The 14,105-nt window shown below is 38.6% G+C and overlaps 1 protein-coding gene across 6 annotated transcripts in view; it reads left to right on the top strand.

Annotated features, from left to right (window-relative positions):
• Positions 1-14,105, top strand: part of btv (dynein cytoplasmic heavy chain beethoven) — a 103,963-nt gene that overhangs the window by 26,095 nt on the left and 63,763 nt on the right. For all 6 annotated transcript variants that reach the window (XR_011224025.1, XR_011224026.1, XR_011224024.1 and 3 more), the window contains exons 20-27: positions 3,558-3,755; positions 4,520-4,654; positions 4,750-4,940; positions 6,533-6,656; positions 8,727-8,864; positions 9,640-9,756; positions 11,587-11,679; positions 13,238-13,431. Coding sequence is in view for 2 of the 6 variants with exons in the window: in XM_045765047.2 (XP_045621003.2) it covers positions 3,558-3,755; positions 4,520-4,654; positions 4,750-4,940; positions 6,533-6,656; positions 8,727-8,864; positions 9,640-9,756; positions 11,587-11,679; positions 13,238-13,431 (1,190 nt within the window). In the remaining 4 variants the exon portion in view is untranslated. The remainder of the gene's footprint in view (positions 1-3,557; positions 3,756-4,519; positions 4,655-4,749; positions 4,941-6,532; positions 6,657-8,726; positions 8,865-9,639; positions 9,757-11,586; positions 11,680-13,237; positions 13,432-14,105) is intronic.

The following is a 14,105-nucleotide window of genomic DNA, read 5'->3' on the forward strand; positions in this document are numbered from 1 at the left end:
AAAATAATAAATGGTACAGTACTAGAGATAAGCTTGAGAATCTACCATGCAATTCCTACCAGAGATGTGTGATGTGAGATCCAATGAAATAGCACAATAAGATGCTTCCACAACAACACGCACACACTGCTGCCATCTCTTGGTTGAAGGAAGCCAACAATTGACTCAGAATGCAATCTACAAAAATTTGCTATTTACTACTAGATAATCAGAGGCATCAGGTTATGGAGTTGTGCCCATGTCTCGTCTTGTCCAGGAATTAAACCTAGGACAAAACGATTGTGAACCAACTACACAGAGGTTCTATCATCATCATCATCATCATCTCTGTGAGAAGCAGGTGACCTTGTTACTCATCCAATATTCTTGGGCCATCTTTTGTTACCAGTGTAAAGTGTCCTGCTGAGCTCTCCAATGGTATATTGCTCTCCTACTGTTATCATTTGTCAGTTCCTCTCCTTCTGGCATTTCTCATCGGCTCTTTTTCAGGGGTAAATGCCTATACCTAACACTACTGTATTGCTTCCTTTTCTGCTGCTATGGCAGAGCCTCTTCATCTAGGCTTCAGCCTGTATTTCACATCCTCCTTTTCTCTTAAGCTTGATTAACCTAACCTACTTTCCACTGTTTACCCTTCTTAGTTTACATCGCTGGAGCATTTTAAAAAATATGTCATGGTGAGGAAGCAGATCAATAGAGCATGGCATGTTTTGTTTGTGTGGACCATATGAATGGGTGTTCTGTGGAGCAACCCGGAAAGTTGCTCCATACTGTACTTTTTTCTTTAATCACAATGCCTTACTCAAATTTCTTCCCAGTTTGTTATACATTTGTGTTAGGATCATAAATTTTATTGTATTACTTTAGAACTAATTATATGTTTTGTGGGAAGTATTTATTTCTGGTAAAATTCCTAAAATGTACTGTACAGGCATACCTCAGAATACGATTTTAATCCGTTCCTGGAGACGCCTCGCCTTCCGAAAACTCGCATTCCGAAGTTAATTTCCCCATAAGAAATAAAGGGAAATGAATTAATCCGTTCCTGACTACCCCAAAAACCCCACATCAAACTAAATTTTTATACCTAATTCATCTAAATAAACCTACAAAAGTATGTTCCAGTTATTACTTACCTTACTGTCGAGTGCTGTAGGCGTATGGAAGATGGTGAGGAGGGGGGAGTAGGAGAGGAGTTAGTGTTTGGAAGGGGAGTCCCCTTCCATAATCACATCAGGCAGTGAGGACCTTTCTGGTGTGCTCTCCCTGGGACGTTTAACCTGAGTGCCACTAGGTCCTGGTTGAGGTTCACTGCTCGATTTCTTCACCAAATATTTGTCCATGAAAGCTTGCTTTTCCCTTCTTCGCAAGCTCTCTCTGTAGTAAGGCATCACAGTGTCATTGAAAAGATTAAGACAACGGCCTACTACAGTTTTGTCTGGGTGAGTGTGTTCAATAGTTGTTTGAATCTCTTCCCACATCTGACACACCTTCTTCATTACTGCAGAAGGGACATTCGCTGGTGCTGTTGCCACCACCTCCTCCTCCACTGCAGAATCATTCGCTGCTGTGTTGGCTTCCTGTTCCTGTTGAAGGGCTAGGAGTTCTTCGGTGGTCAGTTCTTCGTTGTGTTCTTCCACCAACTCCTCCACATCATCACCATCCAATTCCAAGCCCATTTTCTGGCCTAGACTAACAATTTCCTCAACAATAGGCGCATCATTTATAGGCTCAAACCCCTCAAAGTCTAGTTCTCTCACACCTTCAGGCCACAATTTTCTCCTGCCAGAGATCAGGGTTCTTTGAGTCACTTCTTGCCAGGCTTTGTCAACGAGTTTTAAAGCACTAAAAATGTTAAAATGCTCTCTCCAGAACTCTTTGAGGGTGAGGTTTGTGGCTTCAGTCACTTCAAAACATTTCCGGAAAAGTGCCCTTTCATACAGTTTCTTAAAATTCGCTATGATTTTCTGGTCCATAGGCTGAATTAGAGGAGTGGTGTTAGGAGGAAGGAATTTAACTGTGAGGAATTTATTGCATTGAGGCATCAAATCATCTTCCAAGCCTGGAGGATGAGCAGGAGCATTGTCAAGGAGAAGCACGGCTCTGAGTGGCAATTGTTTCTCCTGCAGATATTTTTCTATGGCAGGGCACAGCACTTCATTCACCCACTCCGAAAAAATAAGCCTAGTCACCCATGCTTTTTTATTAGACTTCCACATCACAGACAAACGGGTTTTCTGCACATTATACTGTTTGAAAACCCTTGGATTTTCAGAATGATACACTAGCAAGGGTTTAATTTTTAAATCGCCACTCGCATTTGAACACAGCACAAGCGTAAACCTATCTTTCATAGGCTTGTGTCCAGGCAAGGATTTTTCCTCCTTGGTAATGTATGTCCTCTTAGGCATTCTTTTCCAAAACAGTCCTGTTTCGTCACAATTAAACACTTGTTGCGGTAGGTATCCCTCAGCCTCTGCAAACTCTTTAAATTCGTCAATAAATCGTCCAGCGGCTGGTTTGTCTGAGCTGGCTGCCTCCCCATGCCTTGTAACACTATGGATACCACTTCTCTTTCTAAATTTTTCAAACCAGCCCCTGCTTGCCTTAAACTCTTTCTTTTCTGCATCACTCGTTGCAGGGGTCTTCTTTAGAAGGTCTTCGTGCAACACCCTGGCTTTCTCAGAAATAATGGCCTCCGAAACACTATCACCCCTCAACTCCTTGTCGTGTATCCAAATTAATAACAACTTTTCCACTTCTTCAAGTATTTGTGGTCTTTGTGTCGTTAATGTTCTTACTCCTTTTGCCACATTAGCACTCATAATCTTATCTTTCTTCTTAAGTATAGTGCATATTGTTGATGTCGCTTTGTTGTACTGCCTACAAAGATCAACAACACGTGTACCGTTCTCATGCTTTCGAATGATCTCTTGTTTCTGCTCTATTGTCATCCTCACATGAGCTTTCTGGCCTTTATCCTTACCACTGGCTTTCTTGGGACTCATGGTGAGATATATAATAACAAATTGTATAGACAAATCACCAAAAATCCAACAAAACACTGAAAATTCACGACAAGAATTGATGTGGGGGTAGTCACTGCGCGCGAGACAATGGTGAACTGAGGGGCAGCGGGGCAGAGGGGCGACGATCGCCGAACGACCACGCGCTAGGTCGGCTGTACGCGTATCAACAAACTCGCGTTCAAACTCGACTCCCGAAGTAACCATCGCCTTCCGAGACAAATTTTTGGAGTAAATACACCTCGCCTTCCGAAAATCTCGCATACAGGGACAATCGCATTCCGAGGTACCACTGTATTGTGCTATTTGAGGACGTTGTACCTTCTCAGAATTTTTGGAGAAGTTTAGGATCACTTGATAAAATTATATATCGCATGAAACATATTGTGGTGAGATGACATAAATTCCTTCTTCAGTTGACCTTTAGTGATTCATTGAGTACAGTAGTTATCTATGTTTAATAGTGTTACTGGTACTGTATTTCCTAAAAATCTGAAGTTTTCAGTTCAGTAATTGTATTTTTGTCATTAGGTGCGTGACAGCTTAACACAGCACAGTGAGGCATTGAAGGAGATGAACGCCAAAGCAGCAGGTGAAATTGTTATTCGGCAAGCATTGGGAGAACTGGATGTATGGGAAGTTGATGCTCACTTCACTCTCGTTCCTCACACAGCCTCAGCTGGACATCAAGTTATGCTCATCAAAGAATGGAAGGATATCATCAACAAGGTTAGTAGATAGCTGCACTTTCTCACATATATATTGTTAATTATAACACTGTGGATTGAGTTTGCTCGACTACTTCTTCTTGCCTCTGCTCTTGCACTGAAGAACATCCATATATATTCCTGTGGCTCATTTGCACTTTGTTTTCACTTGAAGACACAAGTCCTATTTATCGTCTGGAACACCCTTCTCTTGTTTACTTTGTCTTTCAGTATCATGTACACTGTAACCATGTCTCCTTTCAATCCAGAAAACGGGAGCGTAAAGTAAAAAGACAGAGTGCTAATAAACAAAGTCCTCAATTGGAACACAATGTGTCAAGCAACAACAAATGCTCAAGATAAGCAATAAACAGGGAAAGGTGTGAGCAATAAACAGGTGTATGTGTACTGTATATTGTTGTAGCTGGAATGAATATGGCAAAATGACATGCAAAGTCTGGGTGAAGAAAATAGTAAATAAAATGATAAGATGCAAATAAGAGAGTACAAATTCAGAGTTGCCAGTGAACACAACAACGGGTTTTGCAGAGTGGTGTAACCATAAGAGTGTACCTTGTTGACAACTTATAAACTCGCCCTCTTACTTTTTTATTTAGTTCATTATATGTATTACTTATCGCATTTGTAGTCATAAATTTTCAAATTAAATTAAGTCCCTTTTCAAAATCAAATCAAATTCTTTGTAATTTGGAAGTATTAAAAAACATTTAAACTTAATGTTTGAATATTTGTATGGTAGTAAAATTGTCCCTTAATTTTTGACAGGTTGGCGACAATCAAAGTCTGCTGCAGTCCTTGAAAGATTCGTCATATTTCGCAGCCTTTGCAGATCGGGCTCGAGTTTGGGAACAACGTCTAGCTGACTTGGACGAGTATCTTGCTAACCTAAATCAGATACAGGTAAAGAATTCCAAAAAATAATGGTTTATAAATTATATCTATGCAGTACCAGTATGTGGGTTTATATTTTATTAATTTCAATGTTTTTTATACAGCGTAAATGGGTGTATCTGGAGCCCATTTTTGGCCGAGGTGCTTTGCCTAATGAACAAGGTCGCTTCAGGAGAGTTGATGATGATTTCAAATCGATCATGTCAGATGTTGCTAGAGACAATAAAGTTGTATCCCTCTGTCGCATTAATGGTATACGGAACACATTGGTTACTCTTCTTGATCAACTAGCAAGGTAAGCTGTAAAATTAACTTCTTTCTGAATGATAAATTGGTTTTCCAATGTATTGCATAATAAAACATTAACATGTAGTTAATATACCTGTACTTCTCCTTTCCTCATTAGTGATGCTTCCTAATCTATCATTTTTCACAAGGTAAAAGCTTATTCAAATTACTCTAATTCTGGCTTTTTTTTTTGGGGGGGGGGGGGACTTTTTTTTGTACTTTTCTAGGACACAAGAGATGGGCTATACCACTTACATAAACGATATCCATATTTCGGAACTCATATTTTGCATTTGTTTTTGCTCTCACCATCCAGCCCGTCCTAAGGTTTCCCAACATTAAGAAAACAGTCAATTTAAAGTGTTCTCTCCTAACCTACCAGAGGACCCAAAACAGAAAACAGAACAATACATCACTTTCGCGAGCCGCTTCCATTTTCTAGTACGACAGTTTTTGGCCTTGTGTAACGCATATAAGCGAAAAGCGACGTTCTTTGTAGGAGGACAGGTTGCACCATCAAGTATTGACTGAACTGCATTGTTATTTTGTTATACAGCTGAAAAATGCACCATCAATTTAATATTTGAAAATAGCTTTCTCTGCTGTACATGAAACAAAATGATGGAACTATGTTATCTGGGTGTTGAAACAAACTAAGTAGATAGGTCTGTCCCTTCTTTGGTGATCTAGTTCAAGATCACATCACCACAGATCACATATGTTAAATAAAGCACAACAATATTTCATTAAGTGTTGTACCACAATACTGGTACAGTGTAAGATCATTATAGGTGTCAGAATGTTCAATATTTATGCCTGTAACTGGCCAGAATGATTTCTAGTTTCCACCAGCAGGTATTGCATATACCTGGAGAGAGTTGTCAATTAACACACACATGTGCACACAGAAGATCATGTGTTGGCCTGATTTGATAGCAACATTCTGCAATCCAAAATTCCTTCATATAGCTGCTGTCCAACAATATCCGAGCTGTACAATTTCCTCAAATTTTCACGCTTCTTCTTTAGTTTATTACTGTCGGCATCATAATATTGTACAGCCCTCAAAATCGAGAAAGAACCCAAACTTAATGCAATTATTGTACAAACGAGCGAGCTTTTTGTCCATCCCTCTGTGAAGATAGTAGTGTGATGCCTTCATGATTCTTTCCATTACCTCCTTGACTGTTAACCAAGCATCTCCTGACATCTCATCACTCATTTGTCTTTTTGATCTCTGACATCTTTCAACTTCAACATTCCATTCTTGACAGTGACAGAATTTGTCTTCATGTGACTTGATGACCACCACTTCTTTCATCGTCAAACTGATCTCGGAGAGCTTTCAAACTCAAGGCAGCATTATGGAAGTTAATGCTAGGATCCTGCAACGTCTATTGATTTACCAATCCTACATTTATATTAAGGTTCAGGATGAACCAAAATGTCTTCACTTTCCTCTAATTTCCTATATGTATGCTGGGTTATTAGTTATTAATATTATGCACTAACAAACATTAACTTTGCCTACTAAGCTATAATGTTAGCACTGTTGTTTGTTCTGTACTAACTTTTCATTGTCTTACAATTAACTGGTAGATGTCAGAAGAGCCTTAATGAATTTCTGGAGGAGAAGAGGTCTGCTTTTCCTCGCTTCTACTTTATTGGTGACGATGACTTGCTTGAGATCTTGGGTCAAGCTACAAACCCAGAAGTTATTCAGGTACTCACCTCATTATATTTAATATGGCTTCTACTTATGAAAATAGAGCATGAATGAATATTTGTTAGACATGAGTGAAAACTGTCTTGAATGGTTAATTTCATGAGCATTATATGGTAGCCAGTTAAATATGATTACTTCTGACATGATACTGGGGTAAGAAAGAGGTACTGGGGTAGGTTATCTTGAGATGATTTCGGGGCTCGCTCCCATGAGCCGGTAAGCAAGAGGTATTGGGGGTAAGCAAGAGGTACTGGGGGTAAGCAAGAGGTACTGGAGGTAAGCAAGAGGTACTGGGATAAGCAAAGGGTACTCGAGTAAGCTAGAAGATTGGGCATAAAGAACTAGATCTTACTGTCCTATAATTTCTGATAGGTAAAAAACCACCCCAGATCAAAGACCGAGAAGGAAACTGGTCTCGTGACCTGGCCCAGCACCTCACTAAACCACACAAAATAGGCAAACTGAATGAAGGCTTAGCTTCTGCAACACTCTGGAGAAGAACCTAGGCAAAACCTAGGCAGGTCCCAGGAACATCATGCTAAGCCTAGTAAGGACTCCAGATAGAAGACCAATCAATAGGTACCATAAGTCTGGTTTCAGAACCACCTTCTGACACAGCATAAAGTATATGTTTTCAGTACTGAAACAATGTTGTAGTACAATATTGTAGTTCATTGGAAACCCAATGCCTGCAATGTTGGTAACGTAAACATATGGAGAGTAAACAAGGCTAAGACATAGGTGGGACATGCATACGCCACACCAGAACTAGAGCTGCAGAAGGAACCTAGTCAAAATACCCATTCAACAAGGAAGGCAGACAATGTAATGACCAGTGAAAACAAGAAAGTTAACTCTGAAACCAAGCTGAAGCAGGTCAAACTATCTTGAGAGACTTAAATGTTTGATATCTGCCTATTTCCTTGGCCTCTGTTATGATCTGTACTGCCATCCAGCGGTAGTGTCAGTGTAGTAGTAGTTACTAACCAGTAGTTAGCAGTGTGATAATTGGTTTTACTTGCAGTTCTAATGATTGTTTGCACGGGTGTTGAGTGTACTAATCTGTTCTTGTTTGTGATTGTGAGTGGTTACTCGGTGGTGGATTGAGATAGTCTTTTCACTATTTTCCTACCCCAACTATGTGACAGGATCGTTTGAAATGTACCTCATCATAGTAGGGGTGATAGGTCGACTAGAGCCTAGTGTTTGTTTTGTGTACTATACAACCCATAAGGCTTTTGCTTAAAAAACACCCAGGTATTGTATCAGGTATTTATTAAAGGACTACAAACCTTAATCAAATAAATGTAATAGGGAAAAATATAGGGGAAAATTATCTTATTGGTTTATCAATATTGTGACAAAAGTTAATTAAGAAATTTATGAAGTAAAAAGTAAAAACAAATTATTATTGGAAAAGTTAGTAAACTAGATGAGGCTGCAATGAGTGACAGTGCAGGAGGGAGGAACAATGGCATTTTAAGTGCTCTTGTGCATGTGATGTACAAAAAAGTGAGTAATACTACCATCCTCCAAAAAGAGAGAAAAAGATAGTGTACAGGTATAGAATATCCTAGACTCTGGTTTAAAGGCTCTGCATTAACTCTTACAATTTTGCCAGGGTAGATAGTTGTTGACTCCAATATTTGACAGATTTTGTTGTCAGTTGTGGAGTTTATACAATAAGAGGTGCAATGAGTGTGTGATAACATGTTAAGTGCATGTGTGTTCAGCATCTAGTTGTGATACACAAAATTAGCATGCATGTCAACTTAGATAAACCTTGTCTACCTTATACTTAGATAAACAATAGCAACCAAAAATTATGGGATCAATAAACATTGGCTAAAATTATCATTATATATTTGAACAACAAAAATTATGTACTGTTGCAGATGTTCGAATTTGTAAAATACATTTGTTTTCTTATATTAAATAGATAAATTCAAATAAAGTACAAAGAAATTTTTAAAGAAATACCGTACAATATAAATAAAAACAATAATTTATGAAAATATTTGTCTTTGCTTGATATGAGTTGTATCTTAAAGAAATATTCTTGTTCAGAATCATCTAAAGAAACTGTTTGCTGGAATTCACTTTGTGAGATTTGATGAGAATAATTCACACATCGTTGCAATGAAGAGTCTTGAAGGTGAAGATGTTCCTCTTAGAAGACCTGTTGAAATCACCACACAAGTTGAGGTAAGTACCATAGGTATTATATGATGAGATCCAAAAGCTGCGGGCATTAGTGAGGTCACGTACAGCACAAATTATTCAAGATGAATAAGATGAATGTTTTTGTGGAAGTGGTTAGTGGTCTTGATCATTTATTTGCATTGAAACAGGTCATAGAAAAGGCATATGAGATATTGTAACATTACATATCCATTATGACGAGTACTGTATACCTAGTTTTTTAATTGGATGGTTTGCTGGAATGTGATGTTTGTGGTTCTGTATGGAGCTGTTGTGTGTAATACATGGGGAATGTTCAGGTCTCATTAGTCTTCGATATCCTTGGCATCATTTAAGAACTTTGTAGCCTGCGATCTGAACTCACAGATCAAATTGGTAATGAATTGTATTTGGGTAAATATAGTGGGAAAGTAATCCTTCAGTACTCATTAGTAGCAGCTTCTGCTCTTCATCCATAACAATCATTAGTGGCAAGTACCATTATCATCATCATACTTTATTTCATTATCATTTTGTCATCAATATAAACTTTGTGGGATTGTAATAAACGTGGATACAAAGTGTGGAAATAACTATAGGGAAAAATTTGTCCCGAGATTAATTTATTTATATACAAGAAGGTACATTGGGTTGGTGAGAGTACATACATAACATTGGTGTTCTTACTATGCCACAAACATGCAAAGCGTTTCGGGCATCTTGCCGACAAAACTGTAGAGAAAACAATGTAACTGCCATAGATGACAGCTGTGCTCTGCATATTTTATCTATTTATTAGGATTGGTTAAGTCAGCTGAGTGAGGAGATGAAGAGGACACTGAATGAGCTGCTTACTGAATGTCTGGCAGAAGGTCATACTGATGCAGGAATGGATCCTCTTAAGTCACCTTCTCAGGTAACTCAAATATTTTGAATCAGTTTCTTAGCATCTGTAAAGTATTGGTTGTTACTGGACCTGTTTTAGGTAATGTTTTTATGGTTCTATCTGTAGTGTGACCCTATAACCGATCTTTGACATTATTTAAATGTTCTTTGGCAAATGTAATTTCTTGTTTTATGCTCTCCATGATGTTAAGTCTTAATCTTAGGGCATGTTCTCACAAGTAGTTACTTCATTTAACAAAAATTACAATGTTCTCACAAGCATAAGCTTACCCCAACTGTAACTCACTAGGCAAGGTTGAAAATTTCCTACAAAAAAAACTTTACAGTACCTTTATTCTAAGCTACATTAAAGTTGAGACATCACTGTAAACCTCACATTGAAACTGCATTCTTTCCAATCTGCAGCTTATATTTTACTGATTTGAATACATGTTGCTTTCAAAGCATGGTAAGGATTTAATGTCCTTAAATCCTTTCAAAGCTTGAAATATTTAATTTCATTTAACAATCTAGGGCTTGCATAGAAAAGTTTAAATATTGCAGCTCAAGAATTATGTCAGTGTTGTCACTCCCAAGCCTTCCTTATGCTTCCTTGATCCAAGACCTGTACATAAAATAACCGTTTGCTTACTTGACTTCACTAATGGCAATGTGTCACAATTGTACACTATGTACTAAAGACCGATTAAATGTACTGTATACTTACTCTCCTAAACCTACTACACAAATACAAATCTCTGTATATGACACAGATTTTTATAAAAAAAAGATAAGGTGTTGAGCCTTACTCCATATGATCCACCAGGGACTCTCATCACCCACCGAGGGACCGACTCAGAAAGGAGTCTCTGTAGACACCCAACCCACAAAACTGAAAGTGAAAAATTGACATTTCAGTCTGTCCTGGACCATTTCAAGCTGCGTAATAAATTCTGTCACTACAGAATGAGGAAGACAATACTTCCTCCAGAAAGCAAACAGGTTGAACTTCAGTCAAAATATTGGATAAGCATCTGGAATTATCCATTAATAATTCACGACCTTTTGCACTACCTCCTCATAAGAGAGAGGAAAAAGGAATAGACTTCAATAGGGAGTACATCCAAATGGACTCTGGGAAAGGTCCAACACAGGACTCCTTACAGTCAAGATAGGCCATAAAGAAATCTGATGCCGCATCATGAAGGATGAGGGAGAACAACGTAGCCAATGCATCCAGTGAACTGAGCAGATGACATGGCCTACCCAGTGTGCAGCCCCAAGGAAGTAAATGCAGAATGTAGCTGATAGCTGAGCAGAGTAAAGCGTCTGGGAAACAAGATAAGACCTCATCTGCCAGATGGATACACATCTTGTAGTCCATTGTGACCAAATCATATAAATATATTGATACTATTTTTTTTGTCTCATAAAGCCACCAAAATGAAAATCTCGTATTTATATAGAGGTAGATATAAAATTTGTTTCACTTGTTAATGAAATCCTGTCATTTTTCATGTCGTGACTCCTGTTTATATTAATTTGTGTGACATTCAAGCAAAATGTTTAACTCTCTTTTTAACAGTTTTGTTAACTTTTCTTCAAGGGGAATTTTTTTCTCGGAATGTAGTAGCAGAATGTCAAATCCAAATAACATTGAATTAAAAAAAAATCCAGCTACAATCATATATCAAAGTGTAATCTGTACTCACCTAATTGTGCTTGCAGGGGTTGAGCTCTGGCTCTTTGGTCCTGCCTCTCAACCTTCAATCAACAGGTGTACAGGTTCTTGTACATACTGTAGGATACTGTGTGACTTGTGCTAAGTGGAAGATAACACATTAATTTTATTTTTGGCCAGATCTTGTGTCTTGCTGATGCCATTCTCTTCACGGAACGATGTGAAGAGTCAATTCAGAATGGAAGTCTTACCAGCTTTAAAAAAGAATTAGAGGTATGCAAATAATCACATATGTTTAACCATCAAGGATCAGATCAGTTTTGTCTGCATTGGCAGGAAATTTTGTCAAGTTGTCTGCATTGTTTTTATGATTATTAAACCAGCTCAAACATCTTTATTTTGTGATACTAGTTATTGGCTGCAATATATATGATAAAAGTTTGAAATTTTGGCAAATTTTCTGCCATGGGTAATGATGCATAGATGGAGAGAACAACTTAACATTAATTACAATAGTGTTCTCTGAAGCTAAACAAATATATTATGTTTAACAGGTGAACTTAATGTGGTGGGTGACGTGGGTGTGTGTGTGTGTGTGTGCACCTTAGACAGCGATGATGACCAGACCACACACTAGAAATTGAAGAGACGACGACGTTTCGGTCGTCGAAATTTCTTTCATCCTAAACCTGCTTCCAACACTAGTAGCACTGTACTATGCCTTCCCTTCATATCTGAACTCAAAACTTTTACCAATACCTTTCATCCTCTTGACATTAAACTCGCCTTTCGACAAACAAACACACTTCGTAGTAATCTAGTTCACACTGCTCCTCCTGCTTCTAATGCTGCTGGTGTCTACTCTATTTCCTGTTCATCTTGTCCTCTCCAATACTTTGGCGAAACTGGCCGTACACTGAATGACAGACTTAAAGAACACAAGAGAAGTGTTATGTCTGCAGACACTAACAATGCTCTCTTCTGCCATGTGAGGGATTCTAATCATCCCATTGATTGGTCTTCCTCCAAAATAATCTTTCCTGCCTCTACTCTACACAGACGCCGTCTTGTAGAATCGGCTCTTATTAACAATGTACCCAACATGAACTTGAGTCCTGGCTTTGTTGCTGTGGACTCTTCCCTTTCACAGTATATACTCAAATGCTCTAATCTTTCTAACAAACGTGACTTAACATAAGCTTTCCCCTTTCCATTTCTTTCTTTCTCTTTCCCTTTCTTTCTCTTTCCCTTTCTTTCTCTTTCCCTTTCTTTCTCTTTCCCTTTCTTTCTCTTTCCCTTTCTTTCTCTTTCCCTTTCTTTCTCTTTCCCTTTCTTTCTCTTTCCCTTTCTTTCTCTCTTCTCCCTTTTTCTGTTCATTGTCTTCTACGCTCCCTTGCTATCCTCTTCTTATTCCTATTACCATCTCCTTCGGTGGTTATAATAGGAGCTGCCTCGTATGGGCCAATAGGCCTGTTGCAGTTCTCATTACTACTATCCCCTACACCTGACTTTCCTCCTCAGCTCTCTCTTGCCTATTTAATTCCTGTCCCTACCTGTCCTCATCACAATCGACTTGAGAATGGTCCAGGACGGACCGAAACGTCGTCGTCTCTTCAATTTCTAGTGTGTGGTCTGGTCATCATACTTCAGCCACGCTATTGTGACTCATCGCCTGCTTAGACAGCGATATTGATGAAGTGGCAGGAAAATGTGGATACTTATTAATAGATTATTGATTTTCTTCTAATATTTTTTGTTTTTGGGTTTCATAGCTTGTTCTCATGTGCTAGAGAGATGTAGAGGGCTAATAGAACAACTCGTCCAATTTCAGGCCAAGCTTGAATCGTATACAGGTGTAGACCTCAGTTCAGATGGAACCCCAGAGGGTAAGGCAGATAGTTTAGTGCTGGAGCTGAAGTTAAAAGCACTCATCTTGGACACCATTCACAATATTGATGTTGTGAACGTACTGATCAATAGTAACATTACCTCTGTGTCAGACTGGGCATGGCAAAAACAGCTAAGGTAAGGATTATTGTTTTGTTATAATACATTACTGTTGGTGTTTTTGTCTGATGTTTTGGCATTATATGGTTGGCCTGTATTTTCTCCATGTATGCTCAAGTACTTATTTATCATTCTGAGATTTCTCATTCTGCCACTTTGTTAGGTTGCCTGTAGAACCCAGTGTTGTAGAAAAGTGTCATGCACAGTCAGGCAGTATAACATTGGCACAAGAGAAGTGCTAGGAGAACTAATTAATTTCATTCATAAATTCAAGCCTTTCAGAGAAAGAGGGCAAGAGTGAGAAAGATAGAAAGACTATTGCTACCATGCCCTCCACCTTGATATCACTACAGGTTGACAGCCAAATGCAGGCTCTGCTTAACAACAAATGACCTCATCAGTTTACCTTTGATCACTACCACCAGGTGGCAGTATCACACAACACTGTAATGTATTGACTAGCATAGTTGGCTGAAAACTAATTTGGCATGTATTCCATTTTTGGGTAAAGCAAAACATTTGGATATGTTTCAGTACACCTGATGGTTCTGTTCTCCTAACAGTAAATAGATCTCTGGGCATTAGTCAACGGTTGTGGGTTTCATCCTGGAGTTTGAACAGTCGTCGACTAGGGATACCTCACTAAGCTCACAGTAAGATACACCGATGCTACAGTAAGTTGCTTAAACTGC

Source organism: Procambarus clarkii, chromosome 69 (assembly GCF_040958095.1).
Source record: "Procambarus clarkii isolate CNS0578487 chromosome 69, FALCON_Pclarkii_2.0, whole genome shotgun sequence".
Taxonomy (NCBI): Eukaryota; Metazoa; Arthropoda; class Malacostraca; order Decapoda; family Cambaridae; genus Procambarus; species Procambarus clarkii.